At 42.9% G+C, this 27951-nt stretch overlaps 1 protein-coding gene across 2 annotated transcripts in view; it reads left to right on the forward strand.

Moving 5' to 3' along the window:
* Nucleotides 1–25889, forward strand: part of LOC142804165 (uncharacterized) — an 88075-nt gene extending 62186 nt beyond the window's left edge. The window contains exons 1-5 of one of the 2 annotated variants that reach the window (XM_075890808.1): nucleotides 21027–23988; nucleotides 24803–25028; nucleotides 25148–25321; nucleotides 25382–25465; nucleotides 25526–25889. In XM_075890808.1, coding sequence (XP_075746923.1) covers nucleotides 23880–23988; nucleotides 24803–25028; nucleotides 25148–25321; nucleotides 25382–25465; nucleotides 25526–25850 — 918 coding nt within the window. In that variant the 5' untranslated portion in view covers nucleotides 21027–23879 and the 3' untranslated portion in view covers nucleotides 25851–25889. Of the gene's footprint in view, nucleotides 1–21026; nucleotides 23989–24802; nucleotides 25029–25147; nucleotides 25322–25381; nucleotides 25466–25525 lie in introns of those variants that run through there. The other variant, XM_075890809.1, reaches the window with a different exon arrangement.
* The last annotated feature ends 2062 nt before the right edge of the window (nucleotides 25890–27951 follow it).

Below are 27951 nucleotides of genomic sequence, written 5' to 3' on the forward strand. Positions count from 1 at the left end.
GCAAAACAGAGCTTGGAGGCTGCTTCGGAACTCACCGACAGCCGAAAATCTTGACACCTTCAAGAAAATAGTCTCAAGGCAGGAGAACGCGTCGGCAGGCCAGAAGAGAAAGCTGGCAGAAGTTTTTGTCAGGGTTCAATTCATACACACAGGAGGCTAAAGTCTGGAATATGGTCGGTAGGATAGCAGGAAAACAAGTACACACACTTCCACTCGTAAACACTCCGGGTAATACCTTGAAAGATCAGGCAAAGTTCCTCGGTGCACACTTCGAACAGGTGTCCCGCTCATCCCACTAAACTGACACTTTCCAAAAATACAGAACAAGAATAGAAAAGCAGAAACTCGAACACAAATGCACTAGATACGAGGCATATAACCAAGCTTTCAGTGTAGCTGAGCTCCAAATGTCTCTAAACTCCTGCAGTACTTCTGCCCCAGGTTCTGACCGTGTGGTGTTTGAAATGTTAAAAAACCTACCAATCGAAACACGAAAAACCTTACTTTGTTTGTGCAATGCTATCTGGTTTTCTGGCATTGTTCCTACCTCCTGGAAAGAGGCTATTATTATTCCCATTTTGAAACAGGGCAAGGACCCTTCTTTACCCTCGAGTTATAGGCCTATAGCACTTACGAGCTGCTTGTGCAAAGTCTTCAAAAAAATGATAAACTGCCGACTTGTACATTCTCTTGAAACAATTTGCCCGACCCATTTCAGTGCGTGTTTCGAGAAAGTAGATCCACCACAGACCACCTTGTTCGTATCGAGGCACAGATCAGAGACGCATTCGTCCATAAACACTATTTTCTCTCTTTGTTCCTCGATATCGAAAAGGCTTATGATACAACATGGCGTTTCGGAATTCTAAGAGACCTGTCCCACCTTGGCGTGCGCGGAAGAATGTTTCACATAATCAAAAGTTACTTGTCAAACGGACATTCAGTGTCCGAGTGGGCACGGTTTTTTCGCAAACATTTGTCCAGGAAACAGGTGTGCCACAAGGTGGTGTACTTAGCTGCACACTTTTTTTCATAAAAATGAATTCCTTGCGCTTGACCATCCCTCGCAATATGTTTTATTGTACATATGTCGATGACGTCCAGCTTGGCTTTAGGTTTTGCAATCTGGCAATGTGTGAGCGGCAGGTTCAGTTAAGTTTAAACGAGGTCTCCAAATGGGCAGAGGAAAACGGATTCTTACTGAACCCACAAAAAAGCACGTGTGTCTTGTTCTCCCGAAAGAGAGGCATGCACTTAGAACCCGACATTGAACTTAACGGTCAACGTTTGTCTGTTAATGCGGAGCATAAATTCTTAGGATTAATATTAGACAACAAGTTGACCTTCGTGCCGCATATCAAGTATTTAAAAACAAAATGTTTAAAAGTCATGAATGTTTTGAAAGAGTTGTCACGTACTACGTGGGGTAGTGACAGGCAATGTCTCATGAACCTGTATAGAAGCTTCATTCGCCTCGCTTAGATTATGGGGCCGTTTATCAGTCTGCGACTTAAAGTGCTTTGAAGATGCTGGACCCCGTGCACCATATGGGCATCCGCCTTTCTACGGGTGCTTTTCGCACCAGTCCCGTAGAAAACCTTTACGTTGAGTCAAATGAGTGGTCTCTTCATCTGCTGAGAACTTACATGTCCTTTGTTTATTTTCTTAAGGTGAAAGCAGACAAGAAGCACCCCTCGTACTCTACTATTATTAATTTGTCGAGCTTCATTCTGTTTCAAAACAGGCCTTCGATGAGGCAGCCCTTTTCAGTTCGCCTGAAGGGTCTAACTGAAGAAACTGAAGTCTAATGGTTCTGTAGCATACCAGCCTAATGGTTCCTGTAGCAATCTGTATCGAAGTCTCATTCGCACGCGCGTAGATTACGGGGCCGTTGTTTATCAGTCTGCAACACAAAGTGCTTTGAAAATGCTGTACCCCGTGCACCATTTGGGAATCCGCCTTTCTACGGGTGCTTTTCGCACCAGCCCTGTAGAAAGCCTTTATGTTGAGTCAAATTAGTGGTCGCTTCATCTGCAGAGAAGTTACATGTCCTTTGTTTATTTCCTTAAGGTGAAAGCAGACAAGAAGCACCCCTCATACTCTACAATTAATGATTTGTTGAGCTCCATTCTGTTTCAAAACAGGCCTTCAATGAGGCAGCCCTTCTCAGTTCGCCTGAAGGGTCTAGCTGAGGACACTGGAGTGTCACTCGAACACAATTTAATGGCTCCTGTAGCATACCTGCCACCGTGGCAGTGGCAGACTATAGATTGCGATGTGTCTTTCCAAGAAGTTACTAAACATGCGCCTATTGCCCATATGCGAACACACTTCCTGGAACTTCAACACAAATACACACGTCCTGAGTTCTTTACAGATGCCTTCAAGTCTAACTCCTCTGTGTCCTACACTGCTGTCCGCCCATCCTTTTTCGATTCTGGCCCTCTACATCCAGGCACAAGTATCTGCACAGTGGAAGCTTACGCGATACTTGTGGTGGCTAAACACATCAAGCAATCACAAATACAAAAAACAAGAATTTATACGGACTCCCTCAGTGTGGTTACAGCTCTGCACAATCTTAAAAAACAAAAAAACCCTTTCCTCATCTCCTCATGCCTCATTTCCTCTACTTTATGCACACTCTACACATTCAAACAATATGTTGTAGTGTGCTGGGTGCCAGGGCACCGTGATGGCGGATCAGCTTGCTGCATCCGTCCACGAAATCAGTTCTACCACACCCATATCGGTCCCGCCCTTTGATCTTAAGCCGTCTCTCGAACGAAACCTCAGGGACTACTGGCAGAGCAAGTGGGATACACACACACAAAACAAACTACACATTATTAAGGCACACCTTGGTCATTGGCCACCAGTATCAAAATCGCGTCTAACTAACAAGGCTCAGGATAGGACACACATACACGACACACTCATATCTTTTGTCTGGTGGCGATCCACCATTGTGTGACAGATGTGGTGAGGCATTAACAGTTCTTCACGTTTTAATTCAGTGTAAACAATTAGACACTCTAAGAAGAAAACGCTTTCCATTACCCTACCGACAACATATACCTTTACACCCTTAAATGTTCGCTGGTAGGGAACCGCTTTTTAGTCATAAATAATTGTTAGCGTTTCAAAAGAAATTCACAATTTTCGTATCGTATACCCGGGCATTCCGTAGCACATCTCCAGAGATGTTTTTGCTGCGGTGGCTACACAGTAATGCACTTGCCTCACGGCCCTTGGACGCAAGGGTATGAACGTGTGAGGTACTTGTGCTAATGCCATACATGTTCACCATCGTTTTATATTATCACCAACGTTTGTCACCTATTCACACCACACACACCTTTCACGGCATGGTCATGATTTTATTACTTGTATGTTTTTACCCACCTTACTGCGAGGAATTTTATGGCCCTTATACAGCCGCTAATCACAATCATTGTCTACATTCCTTGTCCCATGAACTGGCGCTCTTTGGCTATCAAATGGCCCTTGCGCCAAAAAACACCATATATCATCAGATTCTTTTTATGATTTCGAACGCCTCAGCGAATGTAATGATGTGATTTACTTGGTGGCTTCATTTGGAAAGACCGTGGCAACTTGTATTGAGCGCTTCGTCCCAATAAAAACGAAAAAAAAAACCCCACCTTCTCTGGATATCGCGTGATATACTTCACCTGTCGCGTCTGGTTGCCAGACAGACGTTTAAAAAAATGTCGACCCCCTTAAAATACAGGAATTTAACATCGCCAAAGAAAAACTTCGGATCAAAATTAATTCACCGAAAAACTTCTATTTCAAAGGTACGTTGCACGTTTTAATGAAAAGCAACCCTAAAAAGTTTTGGGCTTCTATTGTACCCACCTCAGCTGCCACAAATACAATTGTTATAAATAAAGTCCCCTGTAGTGACTCCTCAACCATTTCTAAAGCGTTCAACGAGTACGTCTAATCGGTATTCTCAACTGACAACTTAGACGTCCCTAACTTTCACCATGGTTCAAATAACTCAATCAGTGACATTTCCGTATCTCTCGACGGTGTTATGAACATAATTTTGCACTTGGGGAAATAAGAAATCTCTTGGTCCTGACGGCATTCCTATTATTTTTCTTCTTAGATATTGTGAGTGAACCAGCCGCTACTTTACCATAATTTTTCAAAAGTTCTTAAGCACTTCAACTGTTCGTTCAGCTTGGAAATTAGTGAAAATTCTTCCTATGCCTAAATCTGGCAGCAAGCAGTCACCATTAAACTATTGCCCGATTTCATTGACGTCTCAATCATGTAAACTTTTAGAACACATAATATTTAAGCATATCATGGGGTTTCTTGAAAATAATGACATCCTAAGTAATGCCCAGTATGGTTTTCGCCAAGGTTTTAGTACAACAAACCAGCTTGTAGAATTTTCTCTCGACATTTCGAACGCTCTACTCTGGTTACCAAATTGATGCAATTTTCATGGACTTTCCAAAAGCATTCGACACTGTTACACATTCTAAACTTCTGCACAAACTTCACGCTGTTCTTAACAATTATTCCTTAGTTGACTGGATTGTTAGCTTTTTAAACAACCGTTCTCAGTTTGTTTCTTTTAATTCCTCAAACTTGTCTGTTGTGAATGTTTCATACGGAGTCCCCCAGGGTTCAGTCCTGGGACCACTTTTGTTCTTATTGTACATAAATGATTTGCCCAATTATGTGTCTGCAAAAATCCGCCTTTACGCTGATGTCTGTGTAATGTAATAATACCAATGATGACCGCAAGTTACTTAATGATTGTTTTGCACAATTTCGCAGATGGTGTGACACATGGCAAAGGAACATAAACTTTACTACCGTATATACTCGTGTAAGGGCCGCCCTCGTGTAAGGGCCGCACCCCAACTTTGAAAGCGGATATTTCGAAAAAAAAAAAAACAAAAGTTCAAAATGTCCCGCCAGAAAAGTGTAGTTAGTTCATTTACAGCCAGATGGCGCTGCACGCTTTTCCGCTTTTATTCTACTTCCGCCGACGCGCCGACCACGCTGTTGACAGCGCGCCGCCATATTTGCCTTGTGCGGCCTCTTTGTTGGCATCGTTCCTAGCATCGTGTCGATACGTTGGCAGCGCGACTTCAGATCGGTGTCGTCGGTGTCACTTTGTTGGTTGTAGTGAACCCTGCAGAAGCCAGCGCACGTGACGGACGATGGGCCGGCATCTGAGATCATTCACTGCAGCATTTAAGCTGCAAGTGATTGACTATGCCGAGGAGCACGGGAAGCGGGAAGCTGGACGAAAGTACGACGTCGATGAGAAGCGCGTGCGTTACTGGATGAATCAGAAAGATGCCCTCGCCGCTACTAACAGGAGCCGAAAGGCGTTTCGCGGGAAAAAGTGCAAGTACCCGCAACTCGAAAGCGAGCTCGTCAACTACGTCGTCGACACACGAAGGGACGGCTACGCCGTATCGACTGACATGATACGCGTCAAAGCCCTCAGCATCGCTCGCCACATGGAAATACCCCCGGCACAATTCAAGGCAAGTCGGGGCTGGGCTACGCGGTTTATGAACCGTAACCAGCTTTCTATTCGGCGCCGAACGACGATTTGCCAAAAACTGCCGCGCGAGTACGAAGACCACGTCATTAAGTTTCATCGCTTCGTGAATGCTCTCAGGAGGGAGCATGAATACGACCTGTCCCAAATTGGGAATGCGGACCAGACACCTGTGTGGTTCGATGCACCGGAAAGCACCACAGTGGATTTAAAAGGTGCGAAAAGTGTGTCTGTGCGCACGACTGGTGCAGAACGCCAAAGGTGCACTGTGATGTTGTGCATCACGGCAGACGGCAGGAGGCTTCCGCCGTACGTCGTATTTAAAAGGAAGACTCTCCCAAAAGAGAAGTTCCCTCAGGGAATCGTCGTACGTGCGCAAGAGAAGGGCTGGATGTCCGAGGAACTGGTCGTTGACTGGATTAAGACCGTCTGGGCAAACAGACCTGGAGGGCTGTTACAACGGAAAGCCCTCCTTGTTTTGGACAGCTTTAGGGGCCACTTGACCGACCGCGTCAAGAACCGAGTTGCCGCAACTCGTACGGACTTGGCCGTCATTCCCGGTGGCCTGACGAGTGTGCTGCAGCCGCTCGACGTATGCGTCAACAGACCATTCAAAGTGGAATTTCGCCGATGTTACTCTGAATGGATGGCTGGAGGCGTCCACGAGAAGACCCCTACAGGACGGCTGAAGCGGGCGTCGCTCCAACAGGTGTGTGAATGGATTTTGAATGCGTGGCGTGCCATGTCAGTAGAAGTAGTTGCTAAAAGCTTCAAGGTAACGGGAATTTCGAACTCCATGAACGGCACCGAAGATGACCGTCTCTGGGAAGACGCGGACGCCGAGGCGAGCTCCTCCGAGAACGAGGACAGCGAAATGGAATCCGAATAAAAACATTTCTGGCATGTCATTTGTGACTCTTGCACTCTGCTACTGTTGCATAAACAGTACAGACCTTTGGCCTGTACTGCCTGTACTAAATCGGCCTGATTCGTGTAAGGGCCGCACCTAGCAAAATTTTCGAAAAAAAAGTGCGGCCCTTACACGAGTATATACGGTAAAACAGTTGCTCTTTCCTTCTGTAATTGCAGCTCCGTTTCGTTGTTCGATTACTCCTTCAATGGCTCCTCTCTGTCACGTGTCTCCAAATATAAGTACCTAGGCTTATCTTCACACCCAATATGTCTTGTTTAAATATATCGAATACTCTTGCAATAAAGTTTTAAAGAAACTGGGCTACCTAAATCGTACATTAAAAGATGCTCCACCCGAAACAAAGTTGCTAACGTATAAATAGCTCATCTGTCCCATCCTCCAATATGCCTGCCCCGTATGAAATCCTCATAAAAAATCGGACATCGGCACACTAGAATCCGTTCAGAAGAAAGCCATTCGTTTCATTTTCCGACGTTACGACTGGAATTTCTCACCCTCCTCTCAACTTGCTACGCTAGGTCTGCAAACCTTGTCCGAGCGACGCGGTCTGGAATGCCTAAAGTTGCTGCATATTCTTGTTAATACCCCACGCTACGCATTAACTAACGAATATCTGTCTCCTGATAACTGAAACCCGCAAGGAATAGCCACACACTCAACCTGACACCATTCCATCCACGTACTAACCTATTTAAATTCAGCTTTTTTCCGCACACTATAGAAAAATGGAATGTATTGCCTGGGTCAACTAGATCATTGCCTTTAAAAGATTTCTTGCATGAATGTATTGATTCGCGATTTGTTTATTAAGATGTGATTTCTTGCATGATTGTACTGATTCGGAATTTCTTTATTAAGAGTTCTATTCCTGTTTGTTAGCAGTTGTATTCTTGTGTATGCTGATGTATGGCAAACCCACTCCTGCGATAGCCCAAAATCAGGCTGCAGTATGTAAAAATAATAAATAAATAAATTTAATCGCTTATTCTTCACATTTTCTTTGGCGGGAAATCGATGCAAAGTCTGGGGGTGCGAGAATTACGCGGGGAAAACTTTCCACGAAGACGTAGAGAGCGAAAAAGAAAACGAAGTAGCCGCAAATCGGGATTCTCACACTAGCAACTAACAGCATGCTTTGAGAACTACTAATTAGAACTTACCTCAACAATAAAAGCACTGGTTCAACATAAGGCAAGGTTTATTTGAGACACAAAAAAGTGCAAGCAAACAGTCGAGAATACGAATACTATACGCAAAGCTTGTAGGCGTTGCAAGCGTTGCGGTAGCGTTCGTCGCCCAACAGGAGCCCTCAAAAGGTAAGCGCAGGACGTCAGTATTGGGCTGATGGCTATTTAACAGAATCGTCCGCAGTTTTCCTTTGAAGAAATAGTTTCCCATCAATCCCAGTTTGAGGCGCACGGAAGGCCCGAAGTGTCTTGGTGGCTTTCAGCTGCCATCACCAGTAGCGAACACAAAGCTCCTAGACTCCTAAGGGCCTACCGGTGGCCCTGTTGACGTTGTTTAGTGCATGATCTATCACTTTCAACTTCGAAACAGCCGTGTAGCTTCAGTATCGCCCAAAAACGTGACAAGATTACCGACACAACATACCAAACACGCCGCAACGCGCACTTGCCACTTTGTCTTGACTTGGATTGGATTGAATCTCCGTGCAATACTAGTATGCTTGATGCTTAAGAGATGTCGCCAGATGGCGCGTGCTATCATCATCAGTGGCTGGAACGAGCATACGACAATACTGCGGCAGTTATTGGGGGTGCGATAATTACTCGAAGAAAAAAAAATCGTATTTTTGTTGGATTTGTGGGGGGTGCGAGAATTATGCGAGTGCGAAGATTATGCAAGTAAATACGGTACATACTTGAAATCAGCTGAAGAAACCGCATAAGCCTCTGCATTTTGATCAAGATCAGTAAAAAAATAAAAAAATGTAAACGATGAGTCTGCCCCCTCAAAAACAATGTAGCAGCAATAACAACACATTGCCACTTGGCAGAAATAGCATGGTGCAAGGTGAATTACGTTAATTATTCACATCTCATTGGACCAATTACAGACCACCTGAAAGTCGACCCGAGTTTTTAAAAAAAGTATGTTGCTGAGTGATCATATAAATTAAAACACAAGGCTGATTATGGCTGGTGACTTTAATATACTGCATATAAATTGGGTAAGCTTTTGAACTGGTCATGTGGAAACCGGTATTGCTGACAACAGAATGGTTGCGGTTGACGGTTTTTTGCTACTGGCTTTCGAGCGAAGCGTTATGTGTATGATCATATTAAAGATTACGGTCGTGCTGATCATACGACAATTTAGGATTTTTTAGAAATCTCGCTTGACGAACTTGAGAATGCAGCAAAACATGTGTCCGGTCAACTGCTCTGGATACTTTGTAAAGACACTCAAAGGCACTGTTGAGACTGCACAATCAGACCGTGTGGTAGGCCATGTGGCAGAACACTCGCTTGCCATGCAAACAACCTAGATTCGATCCCCTCTCGGTCCCAGAAGTTCTTATAATTTATTTTCTGTTTGCATCTTTTTGAATTTTTCAGTCACGCACAAGGCGATGATTTTTCGCTCTCAGCCAGCAGTGCCGACACCGCTGGGGGGATTTCTGCGCCACGAGTTCTTTAATGCTATTGTATTAAAAAAAGAACACTGACATGATTAACTGATATGCACGCCTGCAGAAAATAAAATATTTTCACTGCAACACAATAGTGACATGTGTGCAGCATTTCACTTGCTCCTCGCTGCGTCTGCACATCAAGATGCGGTCATTCACCCATTCTTCCTCAAAAGCTTGGATCTACATCTCGTACATGCTTTTGTCAATAGTAACATCTCGTATGAAACTCCATACCTGCACTTACGGAAGCATGATGAAGATTCTTTAGAGGTCATCCTCTGCAAAATCGTCAAGCGAGCCTTGATCACCCGATCACTACTTCCTATGCAAAACTTCTTGCCTTGAAAGTGGTAAGCACCTACCGGGAGATCCGGTGGCGCACCTAACGGACCAAGGCACCGGCATGGTGCCGACCCCGTCATGCAGACGACTCCTACAACGCATTGGGCATGAATGTCACACAGAAAAGCAGGTACGAGTGCCCGAACATAGCATCGGAAATACGCAAGAAAAATGCAATGTGTGGCCCACGCGATTGTGTTGCAGTAAAGCATGTCTTGTTTTTTTGCAGGCGCACATTTCAGTTGATCACGACATATTTTTCTTTAGAACCCTGGTCATAATGCTTCTATTGCAGGCGTTTTGTCTGGCGCTGTTGGCAGCTGGTATATACGCTAGTGTTGTCGGTGTACAGTTCCCTGGTCACAGCTAATAGTGGTTTCCAGAATGCTCACTAGATGGCGCGTCGCCCCCGGATGGATGGATGGATATAGCTGTACCCTTTAAATCGGGCGGTGGCAAGCGCCACCAAGCCGCAATACCTAATGAACCAAAAAAGTATATTTATTTTTTTCCTTAAAAAGTGAGTTTGAGGATTCGTACTTTGCAGTGAAGAGTTTAATTTTCACTAGTGCCTTGACTTTAGCCACCAATCAGATAACCTCCTTCTAGTTAAGTCTACCCGCTTAAAGTTTATTTTGCCCTCCCGGTCCCTAAACCCCAGTGTTTTGAAAAACTCTGCGCCATCATCCTGAACTATAGGATGAAGCCCTTTACAGAACATTATCAAGTGTTCGGCAGTTTCTTCTTCCTCTCCACACGCACTGCATACTGTGTCTACCCCTTCGTATTTGGCCCGATATGTCTTGGTTCGCAGTACTCCCGTCCTGGCCTCAAACAGTAGAGAACTACCCCGAGTATTATCATAGATCCTTTCCTTGGCGATTTCCTGCTTAAAACTTCGATAGATCTCTAGTGTGGACTTCTTAAGCATGCCCATTTTCCACATGTCAGTCTCCGTTTCCTTCACTTTCTTCTTAACCGATAGTTCTTTTTGGTTTGGCCACCTGCTGTTTTCTAAGTATTTACCAGTCAACTTCCTGGTTCGCTTCCTCCATTTTGTATCGACATTCTTCATGTACAAGTAGCTGAAAACCTCCCTAGCCCAACGCTCTTCCCCCATTTCTCTCAATCGCTTCTCAAATTTTATCTTGCTGCTAGCTTCCCAGCCCTCAAATGATGTCCATCCCATATCACCTTGTGCTCCCTGATTTGGTGTATTCCCATGAGCTCCTAAAGCAAGCCTACCTATTCAACGTTGCTTAATTTCTAATCTTGCTTGAACTTCTGATCTCATGCACAAGACCGCATTGCCGAACGTCAGCCCAGGAACCATGACCCCTTTCCATATTCCTCTCACAACATCATACCTATTGTAATTCCACAGTGCCCTATTTTTCATGACTGCTGCATTCCTGTTACCTTTAGTCGTCACGTATATTTCGTGTTCCCTCAGATACTCGGTCCCATTAATAAAACCATATGCCAAGATATTTGTATTTATCTGTTATCTCTAGCGTGACCTCCTGTATTCTAAGCTCACTACCTTCGTTGTCATTGAAAATCATGACTGCTGATTTTTCCTTACTGAATCTAAAATCTAACCTATCTCCCTCATTACCGCAGATGTCCATCAATCTCTGCAAATCTTCCTTGTTGTTGGCCATTAGCACTATCTGCGTACACTAATGCTGGTAGTGCCTGATCAATAAGTTTTTCTTGTCTGACTAAAGAGAGGTTGAAGCCCAGTCCACTTCCCTCTAATTTCGCCTCTAATCCTTGTAGGTACATTATGAATAATAAGGGTGACAAGGGGCACCCCTGCCTAAGCCCCCGTTTTACCTCTGCAGGCTTGGATACCTGTTTTTCCCACTTTATAACTACCTTGTTACCTTGATAAATACCCTTTAAAAGATTAGTGACTACATGTTCCACGCCTAGTGTGTCCAGTATTCCCCACAATTCCTCTTGAACCACGCTATCGTACGCTTCCTTGATATCCAAAAATGCTAGCCACAGGGGCCTGTGTTCTTTTTCTGCTATTTCGATGCACTGCGTCAGTGAGAACAGATTGTCTTCCAACCTCCTGTGTTTCCGAAACACATTCTGCAGTTCCCCCAGCACCCCACCCAGAGGGTGACGCGCCATCTAGTTTGTGTTCGGGCTGTCACGGTGGATGGACGTGTTTTTCGAGCGCTCCGGATCGACTGCGCAGATAAGTGTTCCCTACTGAAACGTTCCGTAAGATGCAGAGACCTCACATACGCAATTATTGGAATATGGAAGACGTATGATGCGGACTCCGCATAAGACGTGTGATGCGGACTCCGCATCTTATGGAAAGACGTATCATGTGGAAATTACTGAAATGTGTGCATGTTACGTCTGAATCTAGTGCAAAGCAATATAATGTGTAAATTGAATAGACGTCCACATCTTGAGTACATGCAATACTGTGTACAAATCTCAATATTTCTTAAATGTGCATGATGAGGGATTGAATCATCGGCATCTTACTAATTGTCGTGATGCGGAAGCAAAATTACCTTTTAAATAAAATACATTACAAGACTACTAAACATGCTAGCGATCATAAATGGTGGTTACATTGCAACACATTAATGCAGTGTTCTATGCAAGACCTAAAGAACTTATAAAGTTATTATTATCAGTAGAGAAGCATTAATATACACATCAGCCCTGCTACAATCAATGTTTTTTTATTTGTCTGTATGCTCCAGCTGTGAATAGTGACATTGCAGTGTTGATCGTACACAAATGAGGTGACTGCACCGCAATTTCACGAGCTCCACCTAAGCCACAGGATGGTGGCACAATGTAACAGCAATTTTAGAACGAAATGTTTAAACATAAATAATAATCATAGCACTGTGAAAGTGTGGCGCTGTGTTTATCTCATGAATGCCTTGTGGAGATCGGCGAAATGCTGCTTGAGGCTCCGGCACCACTGTAAATTTCGAAGGTCACTGCGATAGAACTTGTGTGTCCTTCATAGGCACCTGGAAATGAAAATAATTGGCACAAATAATGTGAGAGACACATGTTAGCACAATAGTTTACATGCACAAGAAATATAACACAAAGAATGAAACTGAAAGTTTAAGGCACACAATCCTTCATGTTATGCATATGTGAATAATAGAAGGAATGAGTGTATAAATTAGTTCTGCCACATCAAAAAAACAGCATGCTTATCACAGTGAAAATAACTATGTTGTCACGATTTTCAATGGTAGAGATAATCGAATAATATGTCCTTATGAAATTATGATTTAAACGCTTCCTGCACAGTAAAACTTTAGGAACTGCAAGTGAAAGCTCTCAATGTTCATTTAATAGTGTGTGCATGTACATCTGCTGCCTTTATACTATACAGTTTGTGCACAAAATTGGCATCTTGAACAATTTTGAGAGTTAAACCTATGCAACTTATGAAGGTTAAAATCACCATGAAAGCAAGCAGGACCAGGCAGGTGCCATTAAAAATCTGTGCAAGCCAGATAACTATAACCGAACTGCACACATATAGGGGAGCAAGTGTAACAGAAATTCGGCTGCTGACCCGCATGTCGCGGTATCAAACCCCGGCTCCATTTCCGATGGAGGAAGAAATGCTGTAGGCACGTGTGCTCAGATTTGGGTGTACGTTAAAGAACCCCAAGTGGTCGAAGTTTCCAGTGCCCTCCACTACGGCGTCTCTCATAATCATATATAGTGGTTTTCAGACGTGAAACCCCACATATAAATCAAGAATAACAGAAATAAACTGCCAACAGGAAAGTTGGGTGCATGTGCTATCTGTAAGTGCTTACACCTTACTACATACAGCATGCTCATTCCATTTTAAATACCAATATTGAAAATAACTGCTCTATTAGGAATGTAAAAGGTAAGGTAGAACTGAACGACTCTACAAAAAGTGACCCTATTATGACATCACGTTTTCTTATAACAAAATTGCCCAAGACTCTCAAATATCGTTATGCAAGGAAAAAATCTTCAAAAGAACAATCAAGTTTGAAGTCATAATTATTTATATGGCTACTATGACTATAACCAAGAAATCGACCTCAACATGGCTAATGTTAGTTTTTAAGGCCTATGTTCACTAGACAATGAACTATACCACAAAAAGCACAGCGTTCAGGCAAAGCACCACACAAAAAAAGAAAGCAGTCCTTTTGTTATTACCTACAATGCCTTTAAAATGGTATTTTTATCTCTTCTTTCCGCTTTTTATCTAAGTAACTGGTGTGAAACAAGTTAGCTGAAAATGCACTGTGCCTCCAAAACCTGTTGGTTGAATCTGAATTTTTAAAAAATGGTGAAGCTTGCACTAAATTAGGCTCCACAAGCCTTGGAACAGTGAGACTACATGACTCTTAGGACTACTTTAGTTACTTGTGTTTTGTTTCTTGGCCTAAGCATAAAGACAAGGGCTTAACTGAATTGCTGCTAACAAACAAATGCTTTCGAAATTGCCCGAGCGTCAAAGGATGCTCAGCCATTTGTTGTTTTTTGCACTGGGCTATTCTACACCAAACATACAAACCATACTGCCTGGCGACCATCACAGATGTAGTTTAAAAAATGATGGTAATTTACTCTTCTGAAAATAGTTATTTGCAGAAATGCTTTGAAGAGAAAAGAGTAGTGGTCACGTGGGTACCTTCAGAATTTCGCAGAATGTCGTGCGGGTGTTATTTGTGAGAAAAATTTCAAAGTACCGCTTTTTCTTGCCATATCAAATTTGATCTACATATTAAGTAAAGATGCTTCTTAAAGTATTTGAAGTCAAGTAACATTAGTGCAATTTTTCTGCTACATAGGCTTTGAAGAATTCAGCCAAACTTTTTATCGTTTGCATTTCTTGTAAGGCAATACTGCATTTTGTATGAATATTTGAGCCACAAATACTTACTGCACAGAAGTTATATTTTACGAAAAAAAATAATGTTAGGTCCAGGTTACAAATATCGCTATATAATCGTTTTTGTCCACATTAAGATGCAATTTGAGCTGTGTGTTTGTCTAATTGAAAATTACTTTTATATGTAAGTTGAAAGCAAATAAACAGTTCTTGTTACATGGCAAGTGTTATCATTACAACCTTTGTTTACATGAAGAAAATTATTTTTGAAGTCTCCTATTGAGGGCCATGGGGAACTTCGGAACGGAAGCTGTCGTACATCAAATGCAGAAAACAGCCATCATAAGAAAACTTCAAAAATTCATTTCTACTTTAAGACAAAGTGTAATCATATAACTTGCCATATAAAGAGAACTGCTTCCTTGCTTTTGATGTGGCGAAAAAATTTCACTAATATTACTGAGCTTCATGCACTACACACAATCACCTTTACTTAATACCAAGACCGAATTTGGTGTAGAAGAGGCAGTATTTTTGAAACACTTTACTTTTTACAAACAACACCCAGACGACATCTTGGGAAGTCCAGAAGGCACCAACGTGGCCTAATATTTTGTTCTCTGCGATATACTTTAGCGTTTTGCTGTTTTCAGAAAAATACAGTAAACGAGCACAATATTTTTTTTCAAAACACATTTAGGACGGTTGGCAAAATGGTTGGGATGTTTGATGCGTAATTGCCTCACTGCCAGCATTTATTCTTCCGAAGCTCAAGCTATCACCTCTCTGTTACTGCCTCCCTCCCATACAATGCCTGCATAGGAAAGAAAAGGAAAGGCAGGTCCGACAAAGTTCACAAGGCAAGATATTTTCATGTTGGATAAATTCATTACCATAAACAGCAGCAAAATAACATTCATTTTGAGTAGTCCAAGACACAAGCTATATACCAGCATACTAAGAGCCAAGCACAAACTTTTCAATTGAACATGTGTGGTGATAGACAGGAAGCACTTATTGCAAGACTGATCAGTCTGTAATTAACTAAATGAAGTACAATGCACTGTTCAATCCAACACCACATAGGCATCTTTGTTATAGCAAAGCCATGTGTCATTGATTCATGCACTAGATGGGCCAATGCAAATGTAACAAAAAAGGTGAAAAAAGAAAACAAGGGAAAAAAAGAAGAAAAGGGGGATGCAAAGTTGGAGCCGTGTAGCACTACTTTTGCTTTGCATTCCCCTTTTCTTTCTTCTTCTTTTCTATCATTCATCTTTTTTTTTTTGCTTCCCTTACCCCCAACCTCCGACAGGAGAACACTTCGTATCAGCGCAACCTAACTTGAAAAGAAGCAAGGGCTGCACTCTTCTGCGTTATAGGTTTTTTTTTTCAGACAAACATTTCCAACAGGCACACACGCCTATACCAAAAGATGATGTCATTACTGACCCCATTTAAACTAACACGCCAAGGATGACAAGGTGACTTCTAAAAAATAGGTCCTCCTATCGCAACATCGGCCAGCCTGTCTGAAGCACTTCTACTGTTCACCCTGACTACCCCACTAGATGTTTCCATCTGTCGACTCACATCTTCATTTTGGATAACACTAAGACGAGCTTACATTGATGAATACGCACGAAAGTTTAGTGATGTATCATGTATCAGATTATGCAACTCTGTTAAAAAATTATTGATAGCTTGCTTCCAGGCTTTTTATACTGTAGCCTGAAACTTCGTAATGTCTTCTATGCACATGAACCAGATTGACAATGTAATGCACAACATGCTTAAGAATACTGCGAGGAACAAGATAACGACAAAACGACCAGCCACCCAAAATTTTCGCTGTACATGTTTATAAAATGTTCATGTACCCCAAACGAGGTGCTTATGATACAAGCCGAAAAAACCTACAAGTAGGGCCTTGGAGTCTTCTGGAAGTAGACGTGTTGCATTTTTTTGTAGAGGGCTTTAGACCCATACGTGAGGAACAAAACTCCTGTATAATGAAGAATGTTGGCAGCTATCAGTTATAGAAAAACCTAATGCAGCTAATCTTCTCCGACACATCTGTACATTTAGAGAGGTGCTGTAGCTTCTGTGATTGTGGCAGTAACTCCAACAGGACCAGTGCGAAAATTGGCACTACTTAGCTAGACAAATGTCCAAACATGCCTGCCCGACTCCCTCTAGCCATCCTGGCTGAATCTGACACATGATTTCTTAACTGCTGGCTGGACAAAAACAAAACCACTGAAGCACTCACAATACACAGCGTGAAGTTCCTCTGGAGTGGTCAACTTCGTCTTCTGCGATGAAAGAGCAGCACAGAGTACTGATAAGGCACTCCTTGCAATGGTTTTCAATGCCACACAGTGACCTTGCTGTTCCTGTCGAAGAGAGCTTCGGGAGCTTGGAGGGTGCTTGCTCTTTTCTGGGGGCTGCTGCCGCTCCTCGTTTTCTGCTCAAGGTCAACCTGCATAAAGTTGTAGACGAGGCTTTAAGAGTTGTATATAATGATATACAAATTTTCGCTGAACACACATTTCCTCGTGGCACACTGAGGAATTTCTTTATAAAACTTAAGGCCTCGCATATGCAAACATTTACAATCGATCCGAAGATGCACTCGACTCTAAAGAAGCAAGTTTATTATGTAGTGTATATAAAGAAAGGTCATTCAGCACAACGACAACTACAGTTGCACACGAAAACGACATTTTACATGATCCTGTTTATTTACATGGTCCATTTTATTTTATTTACACGGTCCATTTTACACGGTCCTGTTTTACACGATCTGGTCTGCATGAACTCTTGAACCGGGCACCGTATAGGTTGAAAGACACATACAGACTTTGAGACAAACCTAGTTTCCCGTGTAGCATCCTCTTGCACTATAACAACACATCTCAATCTAGTTAGTTGGTCAGAACGAGGTGAAAACAGCTCGCACTTGAAAAAAACGGGCAGAAGGAAACACCTGCACCCTGTGCTTTCTGTACATTCTCGTTGAGGGTGCAGTTTTCACCTTATCCTTATGCAATTTCGCATTTATAACATTGTTCGGTGCATAATCTTTGTGGCGTTAAAGTGTGTGATACCGTCATGTGTATCCTATGTAATTTATAAAAATAGAATACAAGATAACTTGATTCAAAAATAACAAAGTGCATCCAGCGCCATGTCCTGTAGCCATTCTTTAGGCAAGTGGCAGAATGATTTATTCTTCAAAACATATCTTACTTGTAACCACTACAAGAGCTAACTCGTACACTGGCACATTCTGTTTGCCTCTTCAGATTATAAGGTACCTTTTTTACACCAGAAAATCTTCAAGAAGAATAGAAGTGTTGTAATTGTGAAGAAAGAAAAGTAGAAGGAAAAAAAGATATTGATTGATTTGTGGGGTTTAACGTCCCAAAACCACCATATGATTATGAGAGACGCCGTAGTGGAGGGCTCCGGAAATTTTGACCACCTGGGGTTCTTTAACGTGCACCCAAATCTGAGTACACGGGCCTACAACATTTCCGCCTCCATCGAAAATGCAGCCGCCACAGCCGGGATTCAAATCCGCGACCTGCGGGTCAGCAGCCGAGTACCTTAGCCACTAGACCACCGTGGTGGGGCAGGAAAAAAAAAATATAACCTGCCCTGTACAGGCAGCGAACTTCGAATAACATGTCCGATGCTCTATCAACTGAGTTACCATGGCGGCTATCCCTCTTCCATTTTGTACGGTATATATGTGCAGTTATACATGGAAGAGTCAGTCAGCGCTGCCTGTTACCATTATGGCGAGTGTGGGACACCTTTTTTTTTGCCTACTGGCAATTACATTACGATTGCAATTACGTTTCGATTACTTCATATATTCCTATACTTCTTTGGCAGCATTATGCATCTGTCCGTTCTCAGAAAATCTGCTAGTCACAGGAGGAGGCAATAGTTCGCCCTCCCACCTAAATGCATGTACTTGAACACATGCACAACTGATCAAAAAAAAAAAACAAGTCACACACCGCTAAGATTACTGAGATTCACTGTTTCAGATTCATGAGTAAAGGAAAGAACTATAAATTTAAGGGTTTGTTGTCTTTTGAGAACTAGCAGAAAATGATGCCAAACAAACTATAAGGGATGTTATCAAAAGTAACTTTAACAAAATTGTGAAAAGAAAAGTGAACAAAAACGTAACTTGGCAACGTTTTTTGACTATTGAATTGACATTACTTTTTATAACATCCCTTTATTTTACTGGGTAATGTTGTCGGGTAATTCTCATTATTAGAGTGGTGAGTAGGCTGACAAAGAAAGTATATGGCATTGATACTTCTTTTGAACACCTAAATGTTTGAGGAACTTAAAAGAGTGGAAGCTACTTTGAGTAGACCAGAATATTTAGTTGGAGCGAAAAAAAAAACTTACACACATTTTTACCAGGCTTTTTAAGCTATTTTGAGACATAGAGGTGTATGCTGCCGGTAATGTGAAGTACCATTACTTTTGTCGCACTATGCACTGTAGCAGGTGTAGTTAGAGTGGTGATAGTGAAGGATTAATCAAGCACGTCACCAACTGCGTTCACATCAATGGTCGCGTATTTCAAAAATAAACCTGCTGTATAGGAAAAAAAATTTAGAGCATTTATGATTTTATCCAAATCAAGTTAAACCGACTGGGTAAGCAAACCATTTGCATAAAATCAAAAGGCATAAAGTGATTCATGTATTATAACTATGTGAACAATTTCAGCAATGCAGGGCAAAGTGACAACAGTTCTATTAAAAACCCCTCTCATTATAACATGCATGAAAAGCACCACACCAGAATATTTTATAGTGCATGTAATATCGAGACTACTAGACTGTCTATTGACCTTTGAGAAGAAGGGTATCTCCTTCACATTCAAGGGGCAACCACTTAGCCTTTTCCTGAGGTTTTCTATGAATATTTCCTGAATTTCAGATATCATTAGGATTGATTTAGAGTAAACAGATTTTGCTTACGCATTGAAACCTAGTTCTGTATGTAACTGCAATTATGGGTGCCAAACCATCTCCAATTAATTTTTAACATTTAACTTATTTTTTAACTGCAGCAGCACAACTATCTATGGGTGCCCAAAAAGTACCTAGAAACAATACCTTTACCTCTTTGAGCCTTTTGGAAGTGTTCAGCTTCTCAGTGCTCACCTTACAACATTTTTTTATATACGTGTTTGTATGCCCACTGCTCTTGCTCCTTGTACAGTGAGGAGGAGCACATGGCAAAAAGAGACAAGAAAGAAGCATAGCGAAAAAAAAGCGAAATAAGCGAGGACCTCTTTTGTATCGTACAATGTGTGTAACATTACTATTGCGACAACATATAGACAAATTATCACGGCTATGTATCCATTGTAGAGTCATACACAGCTGCAACACCACGACTAAATTTCAACCTTGTGTTGGTTTAGGATCCCTTTATAGTGGCAAGCTAATGATATCTGCATTTGTTTGGCACATACTAAGATGAAGTGAAATGTGATATGGTAATCTCATTTAGAATGCATGTCATGTGGCTTCATTGTATATGTGGCCACAAGTAACTCTGGTTGCAAAGCAATATGGCAGAGCCTAAACAGACGTCACCGACCACTCCAATCTGAACTTGCCTTTGCTACTTGCCCATTATCATCCCAGCAAAACATGAATAATTGAATCTGCTACAGATAAGTGCTAGCTTATGCTAAGGACCAAAAATGAAGGGTGTTTTGTCATTATTGAGATCAGTTATTTGTTCAAGAACACTTGCTGTCAAACACAAATACATTGCTGTTGAAGCATCAAGACTCAAATATAAAGCAAAAAGAAGTGTCTCTTTAAAAATTACAGGCCACAAGGCAAGATAAATATTTGATATACTTGGGATGTAAGGCACGCACAAGAGGTGCTGTTATATTATACTTTTCCTTGTGTTGAAACCTGCTTGCTTTACTCACCCAACACATCTGTAAAGATGCCGTGAAAACACCAAGGAGCTGATGCAGCAAGGTTGAACACATGTCCAGGGATTCCACCATTCTTTAGTAGCCTTACAGCCTCCACAGTCCTGCAACCATTTGTAAGATATAGTTCTACCCACAGTTCTTGGTTTACAGACACACATGCAAGACACATAACCACTCTATAGGAAGTTTGCATGATAATGCACTAGGTAGCAAAATGGATGCCAATATCAAGTATCCCGGCCTGCCACTTCTTTATTTCCGTTCTTAATTAATCAATCCATGGTTATTAAATGTTCCCCCAATGTGAAGTGTACTGGCAGTCCGGTGAAGAATTGCAATGTATTTAGAACACAGTCCAATTCATGGCAAGCAAGCATGCAATAGCGTTTTGTCAGCTCTTCGAGAAAAGAGCATGAAGTTTAGCTAAAACCCATGTTTTTTATAAACACCATTCAATTTGATATTAGAGTTGTGAGCATTATGTAAAGGAACACGGATTCATGTTTAATCAATGATTTCTTATAATGTACTGATATGAATGCAACTAACTGAATATGAAAAGATAAATTTTGCTCAAGAATTTAAAGTTATGAACACTATCGCACTTGCCTGCTGCATCTTGTCCAAAACAGCGGTAAGATAGGCTAGTTTGTGTAGGTGAGTAGTAATGAGCAGTGCAAAGTAACAAGAAACACCGGTAACAACAGTATGGGGCAAGCACAGACTGCCAACTGTATAATTTATTACACAAAAGTTCGCCTGAATATCAGTCAGACAACTTGTGCAAATGAAGGTCCAGTTGGGCATGAACAAGTTACGAAATCAACAATGCCTGCTTTCACTAACAGGACCCTCATTCACATAAAGTATGCAGCGATAGGCCCCTACCGAGGTACGTCACAGCATGATGTCACTGGCACATGTAAAAGGTGTGGCTGGAAAAACACTCCCGCTGGTGGCTCAGCCCGGTACAGTCGTGCGGTGTTTGGGGCAAGTTTTAATTTTTCAAAGCTTACACTTCACGTTACAATGTCGACATTAGCTGTAGTATGTGTCAGCAAACATCCAGCTGATTGGTAAACTGTGTGGTAAAATATTTGCCACGCTGTCTGTTTATCTTGAAGAAGTGAACACACGTGGTGGCCTGTGCGAGCAACAGCGGCATAGTCTTCAAAAATGTGCACTGTTGATTGCGGCATGTAGTGTGCATTGAAAGGTATTGAGAATATCGGTTCAACTGAGAATACTGAGTGTGGTGTGTGCAGTGTCAATAACAATGTGTCTTGTTTGCGAAGACTAGCACTCATGGCAGGGACCGGTCGATGAAAAAACTTGATTCGACATTTTAGTCAAGGTAAATATGCACTTGACGTGACCATCTGCGAGTGGGTACATCTCGGTGTTTGCGCTGTGTGCAGAAAAAAATTGCAAGGTCACTGGGCTGGAAGATACCATTTGCTGAAGCTGCATGTATGAATCGCCCCGACGAGTACGCAAGCTCAATAAAGGTATAACTCGTTTTATCGAAGGCCTCATATTTCTTCATGTAATAAGCAGAGATTCTTGTTTCACATATACTCAGTACCTTTACCGCTCGATATTCATGAAGTGACAATGCAAACAACAAGTTTGTGTGTTAGGTCCTAAGGGAGCAATGTAAATATGCAAATAAGTTGTAGGTGTCAGATGCAGCGATGTAACTGCACAAAAGATTACGTATATATTAGGCTACAGGTTTAGAATCGCATACATCTCAGTGGTCTATTAGGAACGTCACAAACAACTTCCTTGCCAACCAGCCCTTGCACAGAGAGAGGGAATGGCTGGCACGGTGCTCGAAGTGACGTCACACTATTTGCAAACATAGAGAGGTTTCTTACTTAGGCAACATTTTGCACAATATATTTTTTAGATGCAAGACTGTACTCATCCACATTGATCATACTGATGTCTTTTGTTGTTACTTTGTGCTGTGAGTTACTAGGCATTTAGTCACCATGATCTTTAAAAGCTCATTTCAGTGTTCTCTCTCATATTGCTGACAACTGTGTTGTTGCATAAATTGGGCAAAAAAGCAACACAGAAAGGCTGTCACAATAAATACACCAACATGGGTATTCTCCTGCAAACAAAAGTCTGCACTGGTCCTGTCATTACCCGTCTTCCTTCTCTCTTTGCCTTGTTTGTGCTGAAACAGCTAAACACCTGATGAGTTAGATGAGAAATATTAACGCATCAAAACTATAAGTGCTTGCATCAGCAACTACACAACAGCGTGATAACCGCACCCCTGCCACACAGCAGCGAAACATATTTTGAACAAGCTGGCAGTGTATTATTTTATAGAAAGCAACTCTGGCAGATTACAAAATCTCACATTGTGCATGCAAGTTTTCTTCAGTCAGGCGTACAATGTAGGTGCTGGCCGGTACATTAGTTACAAGCAATGGCGTCTTGCAGGTACACATGCAGATTGCACGAACACCCCTCTCTCTCTCTACACTAGGCACACACATTATATCTTTTAACAAGCACACGCCACTGTTTAGGGGCATAATAACGCTCTACCGTGAACGTATGCTAATCAACCCATTTAGGCGGTTGGCTAGGTGAATCGAGCCAAGTTACAAATTGTATCGCCCGCGAATGTAAACAAAATGCTGCTTTGCATCGAATGGCACTGCAGGCTTCGTTTAATCAACAACGTAGCAAGCGCCGTGTGCGTCTTCCTCACTACATTGCACATATGAAAAAATCGATCACCATACACATGCATGTTGCCGCAGTTGTCTCGAATTAGCTCCAGTAAGGCCGCGCCGATGCGCCATGGCTCTGCTGGCGTTAGCGTTGTCAAAGCGAATCGGCAACCGCACTCGCAAAGGCGCGTAAGGTTGCCATTTCACGACGCCTCGTTCAAGTGCAGCAACACACACTTGCACTGAGTGGCATACTTGGTCTACATAAACAAGTGTCCCCCTTACCTTTAGTTTCTTTCACACTGTCCTGAGGGAAGCGACCACAGGTGTCAGCCGTCACCTCGGAGTCCTTCGAGCGCCCGCCCAACCCGCCGATTCCTTGGACGACTCGCACTTGATCCGCACTCGAACAACCGCGGGAATAGGGCGCAATCTTAGCACATCACACGAACGAGGAACGGCGCTTCCTTGCGTAAATTTAACATTTCGTGCTCTCGTGTGTAGCAGCGCGAACACATGAGACACGCACCGAAATGGCATGCCCACAGAAACAAAAGGTTCGTTCGATTCACCTGCACCACGAGAACCAGTTCACGAAGTGCTGCACCCTACCGTTCGATTCAGCGGTGCAGCCTAGCGCCCTCTGCACACCGCCGTTCGTTTCAAAAAGTGCGAGAGAGGTGCAGCCTTGGTTCACGTTTTATCCCGCATTTTATTGCACCTCTGGTCGCGGGGGTGCCGGTACAGTGCCGGCGTGGTGCAGCGCAAGCAGACGATTGCAGCAGCAGCTCTGGCATCGACGATGGCGGTGAGAACAAACGTAGACGGCGTGGAAATGCTCCTGACACCTATCCTTAGCGAAGACGGAAGCCGAATTCCACAGGGCGACGGTTTTGCCTACAGTGCACCTGGTAGGCATACACCTGTTTTGTCTGCTGATTATTATTCATAGCGCCTGTGTTAATTAGAGCAATAAGTATGTGAACGTTTCGACACAAAATTAGGCTGGACGCCAGTGCGCTGCTTGGTATTCGGACGGGCGTGTAATGCGCGTCTCGCATATTTTGGCACCACAATCGCTTTGCAGGCTCTCGGGTGGACAGCATTTGTTAACACAAGGCCGTTTAACAAGGCTTTAAAAACGTTAACTGCGACGTGTTGTGTACAATTTATTGTTTGTGCATAATGTTACTACGGGCATGTTAAGAAGTTTTAATGGCCACGTTAGAGAGATTTCAGGGTAAGCAAGTTAACCCTGAAATATCTCGCAAGCACGTGTACACGGTCAACAGTTTTGACGTTGCCTTCCGTCGTCTTTTGCGGAGCCTTTCAAATCATTCCATTCTTCACGTTGTGGCTCTTTGTTAGGTCCTCAGTATTTTTTATCTCAATATATTCGCGATCTTCACAATGTTGTGTATATTAAATGGCGGTTCAGTGTGTAAAAAAAAAAGCAAGGTTACTCCATGACCACTTTTTTTTTTCAACAAAATAATGCTCGCAAGTCCCAAGCAGTTCAATTACCCCAAATTTAGTACGCAGTAATACAAGTATTTAAAGGTGCAAAATATAACATTCTTTTAATATTTTGTCTTTCATGCCCATCTGTGGTTTCATTATTTCCTACAAGATGTACGATTTTGTCAAATGAAATGGCATCATGCAACCTTTCAATCAGCAACAAAGCCTTCCTGAAGCATGACTCTTGCTACATTTTCTTTATAGATGGAACAGTAATCACATTGGTTTTTGAGAACAATGGGCCACAGCAACAAAACTGTGATGACCATGACTATGCTAGTCAACGTTTGTCAGACGTTCCACTTGTGGCACCCAGCCAAGCTAGTGAACATCCTTCAGAGCCTGAGCTGTGGAGCGAACGGAAAACAAGATTTTTAATTAACAAATATAAGGAGCTTAAAGATCTTGTCGGCAAAAAGGGTGGCTTTCGGTAAGTGTTATTTGGAGTAATTGTGAAATGCACCACATGTCTAACCTATACATGTTGTTTCTCACGCATGCCAAGTCTTTCTGTTTGTGATCATTGTATTTTGAATGTATTTCTTTCAGCACGAAAAAGGCCCTGTGGCAAACACTTGCCGAAATGATATCTAGAGAGTTTGAATGTCTGTGTAGCCCGCTGCAAGTACAGAACAAATGGAAAAGTCTCGAGCGGGCTTACAAACGGAACAAATCAAAAAATAACTCTTCAGGAAGTGGAAGGGTGTCTTGCGAATTTGAAGAGTGAGTACAGGTTATATTCAGCTATTCATCACCATATTAGCAATATTTTTTTATTTCTAGAGAACTGAGTGATGTTCTAGAAAAAGAACATCACATCACCCCGACAGTATTGATTACCCCAGGAAGGGTGATTGAAAAGAACAGGTAAAGTTATTGTACAAGAAATGTAAATATTTCATGTTTGTGAGGTTACATTCATTTCAGGGACAGCCACAATGCAAGCGGGCCTAGTGATCATACACCAGTAAGTGCATCTGAGGATGCAGAACCTGCCAGACCAGAAGGTGCGGCTGCTGCATATTCTGGCTCAGAAGAACCTGCGGAACACGAAGACCCAGCTGCAGCTGAAGAAGCGTCAAGCCAACCCCTTAAAAAAAGGAAAAGAGTGGATTGCACGCCAATTCAGTGTCTCCTTCAGGAATTTAGAGAAAGCCGGAAAGAGAGGGAGGAGCGGTCGAAGGCAAAAATGAGCCTTCTTGAACGTCTAGTGACTGCTGTAGAAAGCCAATGTAGAAAAAATTGCGAATAAATTGAGATGAATCAAAATTGTTCTTCTTAGACAACTTTATAGTCGACTCTTTCATACCACAAATTCTTCACCACATTCTCACTTCACACTATCGTTCATAAAATACTCATTGAAGCACTAACAGTGCTTTTGAGCAATAGCCTTTCTCAGACATTCACTGTATGCAGCCAAACTTCGGTCTGTGACATCATTCTCATCATCATTTCCAACTTCTTCAATCTCTGCAGCTTCTTGGAGCTCAATAAGGAAACCTCTTTCTTTGTTGCATATGTTGTGCAACACACAAGCAGCCATTACTATAAGGCAGCACTGTTTGATTGTAGCAGCGTCAACAAAGTAAAGGCTTCGAAACCTTTGTTTCAGATGACCGAAGGCATTCTCAATGGCAGATCTCTGCTGCGAGTGGCACTTGTTATAGCGCTTTTACCATGCTGGAAAGGTCTGTTCATTATCTCGGTATGGTGTCAACAACCACGGAAGCAAGGGGTATGCAGAGTCTCCAAGCAGGTAACTGTCTGCACACTTCGTCTGAGCTACCTCGAAGAAAGGGCCTTCACGAAGCACCCTGGCATCGTGTGCAGATCCAGGAAATCCTATTAAAACGTCAATGAACTTGTTCCTGTCATTGCATATTCCCTGGAGCACCACAGATGGAAATTTCTTGCGGTTAAAGTACGAATGCGGCGACTCCTCCGGCTTCTTAATCTCTATGTGGCAACCGTCCACACAGCCTATGGTGTTGCGCGGACCTTTACCTTCACTTCTTAGCAAAAAGCCAGTCTTGATCCGTTCTTGCTCACGACTGTCTGGCCAAGAAATGACTTCTTCGCTTATACTGAGTAAAAAGTTCAATACGCGCTCAATGCACGTGCGCACTGACGACTCAGATATATCAAATCTGTCGGCAAGGGAGTACATACTCGACTGGCTACCGAGGTAGCTCAGCACTACTAAGCAAGTCTTGTTTGCACTAATCCGTGGGCGACCACCAGGAGAATCTGGGAAGAACGAGGACGTCTGGTAGCGGGCAACGAGATCCCCGAACGTTTCCCGTGACAGCCGAAACATCCGTTTAAACTCGAAACCACCCCGCAGGGGCGCCTGCGCAAGTAGGCGTTTGGTGTGTAGCGACACCACGGACCCGAGCTAACGGGGGAGTTTCGGCTCCCTCCCACGCCTAGCCGTGCGTGGCTTTGCCGTGTCCGGGGAAAAGGGGATCCTGGGGGTTGAGCCAAAGCTGGGTGATTGGACCTTTAAGGCCCCCCGGCAGAGGCAACACACCTCTTTGGCCCCGGCTTCACGTAGACGGCACCCCTGGGCTGACCCACCCAGGGGAAATTGGCAGTCGCCTTTTCCTATCTCTCTCTCCCTACATCTTCGTCTTTATCTCTTACTGTTTATCTGTCCTGTCTTCTACTTTCTTCTGTTTACTTCCAAACTTCCTGGCGGCAAGGGTTAACCCTGTGCAAATAGCCTACCTTGGCCTAGGCGCATTGGGTTATAGCAGAGTTGTACGGCTGACGTCTGCAAGCTTTCAGCATCCGCAAACTTGCAGCGTCCCCTCGTTGGGCTCCGTGGTGGGTGGCCGCCAACGCTGCCGAACAACATACAACTAGCATGCACAAAGCATTTCCTTTACTTAATGATCGTGCCTCCTCAAAGCGGGTACGCACCGAAGACATCAATTTTTTGATTCGGCCAAAACAAATCTTTCCTCATTTTCATGTTATACACTGCGAAAAAACTAACAAACAAGCCAGAACTGTATCCCCCTTCATAGTGGCGAGGTGCCTAACCGAAACTCTCGGTGCCGGGTACAAGGTTACCAAAATGGCCAGCGGAGATCTACTCCTTGAAATACGTGACCAAAACCAATTCGATAAACTGAACACCCTCACAACGTTTGGAGACACACCCATCAGTGTTACGCCACACAGGTCCATGAACTCATCTCGCGGGGTCGTATCGGACGTAGATTTGCTTGAGCTGACGGAAGCTGAACTTCTGGAAGGATGGAAGAGCCAGAACGTGACAAACGTACAGCGTATTAAGATCAGAAGAGATCAAAAGGAAATCCCAACCAAACACTTAGTACTGACCT

The sequence above is a fragment of the Rhipicephalus microplus genome, chromosome 3 (assembly GCF_043290135.1).
Source record: "Rhipicephalus microplus isolate Deutch F79 chromosome 3, USDA_Rmic, whole genome shotgun sequence".
Taxonomy (NCBI): Eukaryota; Metazoa; Arthropoda; class Arachnida; order Ixodida; family Ixodidae; genus Rhipicephalus; species Rhipicephalus microplus.